We start from the raw sequence: 4621 nt of genomic DNA, 5'->3' as shown, positions 1-4621 counted from the left end.
CTCCGGATTTTTTTTTTTTAAGTTACTAGAAAAATAATAAAATTGAAAACATTTAAATAGACTTCGCCAATCGGCAATGTAAGAAAAACGAACTTTCTAGAAGCCCTCTCTATCAGCGCTCGTACCGGCTGTGATATTTATAATAAAATGTATAATTTTTTTTCGCGTTAATCGTTATTTTTGGATTATATTGTTTAGATTAAATTTTCAATAGTAACGGTACAAAATTATCGAAAAACTTGAAACCCGAACATCGTAATTATTCTTACTGGAAAAAAGAAAAATCATTAAAAAAATATTAAATTTCATCGAAAGAATATAAATCTTGCAATTAGAGATCTTCATACCAGAAAGAAAGAAAAGCAACGACTATCTTACCGTGCTACAAGAACAAAAAATTCAAAAAAACCGAAACAATCAATATATGTACTTACAGTGGCGGTCAAAAATTAATGAATGGTGTTTCGTTTTACGTTTACAACGTTTTTCAAGCTTAACTTTTTTTGATATTTTTTATAAACTTTATACAGAATTTAGAAAAATTTCACAAATCTTTATCTAAATTTCGAGCTTTTTAACCAGAATTTTTAGAATTTTTTCGGGTATGCAGTTAACAGGCTTATTAAATTTTACTAAAGTGAGTGCAAGTTTTGAGCGGCTAAAAAATCGCATTGATTCTTAATAGTTTTTGTTTTGCTGACAACTTTTGCGGTTTTTCATATAAAAAGCGAAATTTAGGAAAACTGGCGTTGACTTTTTTTATTTTTTTCGCAAACGGTCTTGCGCATATTCTTCCACAAGAAATTCATGGTTATATGGAAAAATCTGCAAGACGCCGTCAATAAAAAAAAATATTAAAAATTAACGCGACTTTTTAGCCGCTTAAAACTTGCACTCGTTTTACTTGAATTTTATAAGTTTGTTAACTGCATACCCAAAAAATTTCTAAAAATTCTGTTAAAAAGCTCGAAATTTCGATAAAAATTTTTGGAATTTTTCTAAATTTGGAATACAGTTTGAAAGTGTGATTTATATAGTTTTTGTTAAAGAATAAACCATATTTTTGTAAAGAAATATCAAACAAAAATTTAGCTTAAAAAGCATTGTAAATATTAAAAACGAAACAAAATTCATTCATTTTTGACCGCCACTGTACGTAACTAGGGGTAAAATATAGTAGAACTGCGTTTTTAGTTTTTCTCTCTGACGTCAGAATTTGTTTAAAGGAATATGAAATTTAAGAGACATGATTATTTCAAAAACAAATATGTAAAAATCAGTGCAATGTAAAATAAACATATTGGTACAAAGTAAAAAATAATTTTTTCAAAAATAAATATTAGAAATTTTCAAGGGTATTAAAGGATAAAATTTTAAGAGGATATTTTCAATACGTATTAGTACTTGTGCACCAAAAACATACATTCGGTCTTATATTTTGTGGAAGCAAGAGATTGAAGAATTAAAATAGATAGATCCAAATACTTACCTCCTCTTTTCCAGAAAGCTGCTCGCGCAAGGTTGAAATAGTCAGTTTTTCCTAAAGGGGTGTTGGCTGCACGCACGACATTTATGCTTTGGAACCACTTTTTTATGAGTTCAAATTAAAACATGTTAAACAAAAAAATAAATAAACTTCGAAAACTAACTGAACCAAGCTAAAAAAAAAAAGTAAAATATTCCACCAATTTTGAACTCGCAATAAGCAATAAAGAAGAATAAAAAGAAGCACCAAGATGTAAATTTTAGGCAATTTAGGAAATTAAAATGAGCCACAATGGAAGGCACTGTGGAATTTTTTTTTTTTTCTTTAATTTGATTTATTCAACTTTTGGCAATTCTCGTATTTCCTCTCCTGAAAGGTACCGGCAGGTTCACTACATTACTCACTGGATTACTACAAAATGAAGCAGCAGATGTCAACTATTCGCTACTATAAAAGCATCAGTGGACACTTGGACACTTACGCATTCACGTGTGCTCACTCGAGGCAGAAAGAAGCATTCAATTCAGCAACAAATAACACCGGACAACAACGCAATGTATAAAACAGTAAGTGACAGCCAGTGTTCCACACACACACCCACACACACACCCACACACACATAGGTACTTTCATTTTTCTCAAGGATAAAACACAATGCCATCTCTCAATTATTTGCAGACCACCACATCACCACTCGCAATCGCACTCATCTTTGCCATTGTACTTTGCAGCTGTCACAATTTCGTAGAAGCGCGTCCTGATCAATATGATGCCGCTGCAGAGACGCGTAATTTCAAGAGCGAAGTGAAAGAGGATGGCAGCTATCAGTATCAGTATGAAACGTCGAATGGCATTGCTGCTGGCGAATCGGGTGTTGGCGGTTATTATGCAAGTGGCTCGGCAGCCTATTATGCGCCAGATGGACAACTCATTCAACTGAGCTATACTGCCGATGAGAATGGCTTCCATCCGGCTGGCGAACACTTGCCAACGCCACCACCAATTCCAGAGGCTATTCTAAAGTCACTTGAATACATTCGCACGCATCCCCAGCAGGAGGATCGCAAAGGTGCTAGCGGACAGGCTCAACCTTTCTTCCAGGGTTAATAAGAAGTTCTAAGTCAAATGGCGAAGAAGTTTAAATGTGGATCTATGAAAGATATCATTTGCTGTTCGTCGCGTTTTAATAACCAACGGTATTTTTTTTTTTGTGTTGATGATTTTTGAAAAAAAAGAAACACCTGTTGTAACTATGTGTAAGAAGATTTAACTTTAAGCGAAAACTTTATAAACGTAGATAAGTTTTCCTCAAGTAAATCCAAGTAATGTTTTAAATTTCTTAATCTTTATTCGTTGTTGGTAAGCAGAAAGGATAAACCCTTTCAAGACATCTTGAATTTATTTTTTTTTTTCTGACCCCTACCACTACCCAGTTTTTACTGCGCTCTGAGCTTACCCACTCAGTAGTTATTACTCTCGAAAACGACCGACTGCAACCACAAAATGGTTCTGCTCCTACTTGTGCCGGCTTGTGGGCAATCTCGTTACATTTCCGCGTTTTGTATTTTTCGCTGCCAAACCAATGGTACTAAAGCAGACTTTGACAAGCTGGAATTTTATCAGCCTATTGGAGAGCACGCTTGGCTGCGTGAAATTAAGTGAAAAAATATTTAATTTGGCGTGGGTTAAGTTTGCTATTACTTCAGTCTGGAACACCGCGGGTCATCTACTCATTGGAATTGATTTTGCATTTTAATCCACCGAGCGAGAGACAAGTCAACCTTTTGAATTTTAATGGTACAGTATGGTGACTTTATTATGTCTGTGAAGTTTGCATACGATATGACGCAAAAAGACAAAAAAAATGTGGTACCTTTCCAGTAGTTCTTGAGTTCTTGAAAAGGAAAAAAAAAATCTGCAAAATTATTACAATAGTTCTAGAATTCCTGAGAAGGAAAAAGAAAGTTCTTCAAAATAACGCTTTATACCATGGCAACCGTTTAAACTTTATTGTTGTGGATTTAAAAAAAAAAAATTTTTTCGGCGTAATTTTGCAGTTCTTTCTTTTTCGTTCTCAGGAACTCTAGAATTTTTGAAAGGCTACTCAGAACAGTTAAAGTTTCCTTACTTACTTTTTCGACTTTGAAAAAAAAATGTTTTTTTCTGCGTAATTTTGCAGAACTGTGGTTTCCCTTCTCAGGAACTCTAGAACTACTGAAGAGCTACTCAGAATAGTTTTATTTTTTTTAACCGACTTCACAAAGAGAAGGCTATCAATTCGCCGGAATATATATATATATATATATATATATATATTTTTTTTATGTATGTTACCGCATAAGTTTGGACCACGTTAAGCGATTTGTATAGTTATTTCTTTTTTTTTATGGGAAAGGTGTTGCCTCACAGGTGGTCCCGTACTAGTTTGTATCAATCCTATCATTGGATCATGAAGAAACTGACTCTTAAATTTTTATATGAGAATTGAAGTCGTTTTTGTTTTTGCTTAACAATTATTTTTTTTATTTAACATTCAATTTTTTAGATTTTTCGAATTTTTTTTCGGCGTAATTTTGCAGAACTTTTTTTTCCTATTCAGGAATTCTAGAACTATTGCCTTTTTGCTACATGTCGTATGCTGCGTGAATCTGGCATACGCAATTTTTGATGCAATTTTGTTTTCTCAAGATGTCCAGAACTTTTTTTCCTTTTCAAGAACTCCAGAACTATTGGAGAGCTACTCAGAACTATTTTTTTTTGTCGTTTTGTGTCATACCGTATGCCAACTTCCCAGACATCACAAGCGCTAATAAGCCTTGATTTTAGACGTAATGTCTGCCAAAAAGTCTTCGTCAGAGTTTTCAATCACTTTCCTTCCAAGGTTGACCGAGGTTAGGTTTATATTAGTACTGCTGAATTTTTTCGAAACTACAATTGCTAGGTAACCTGCGTATCCAACAACATCATAATCGCACTCATGATTAACAAATGAGGGAGAACATTTGAGGTAAAATCACTCAAATTTAACAATATTTTTTTGAAGGTCCAGCTTTATATATATATATTTTTTCTGGTTCACAATGATAAAGAAATACATATATATTCGACAATTTATCGAAATTCGAAATATTTACG

At 33.3% G+C, this 4621-nt stretch overlaps 1 protein-coding gene across 1 annotated transcript; it reads left to right on the top strand.

The window, feature by feature from the left end:
* Positions 1-1894: 1894 nt before the first annotated feature.
* LOC118747749 (pupal cuticle protein Edg-78E-like) lies at positions 1895-2821 on the top strand. The gene is made up of 2 exons (XM_036481874.1): positions 1895-2052; positions 2165-2821. The coding sequence occupies exons 1-2, from the start codon at positions 2041-2043 to the stop codon at positions 2591-2593; spliced, it is 441 nt and encodes a 146-aa protein (XP_036337767.1). The 5' UTR covers positions 1895-2040; the 3' UTR covers positions 2594-2821.
* Positions 2822-4621: the final 1800 nt, after the last annotated feature.

Source organism: Rhagoletis pomonella, unplaced genomic scaffold (genome assembly GCF_013731165.1).
Source record: "Rhagoletis pomonella isolate Grant_MI unplaced genomic scaffold, Rhpom_1.0 Rhpom_scaffold_00012, whole genome shotgun sequence".
Lineage (NCBI taxonomy): Eukaryota > Metazoa > Arthropoda > Insecta > Diptera > Tephritidae > Rhagoletis > Rhagoletis pomonella.
This window is presented reverse-complemented; position numbering and strand designations above follow the sequence as displayed.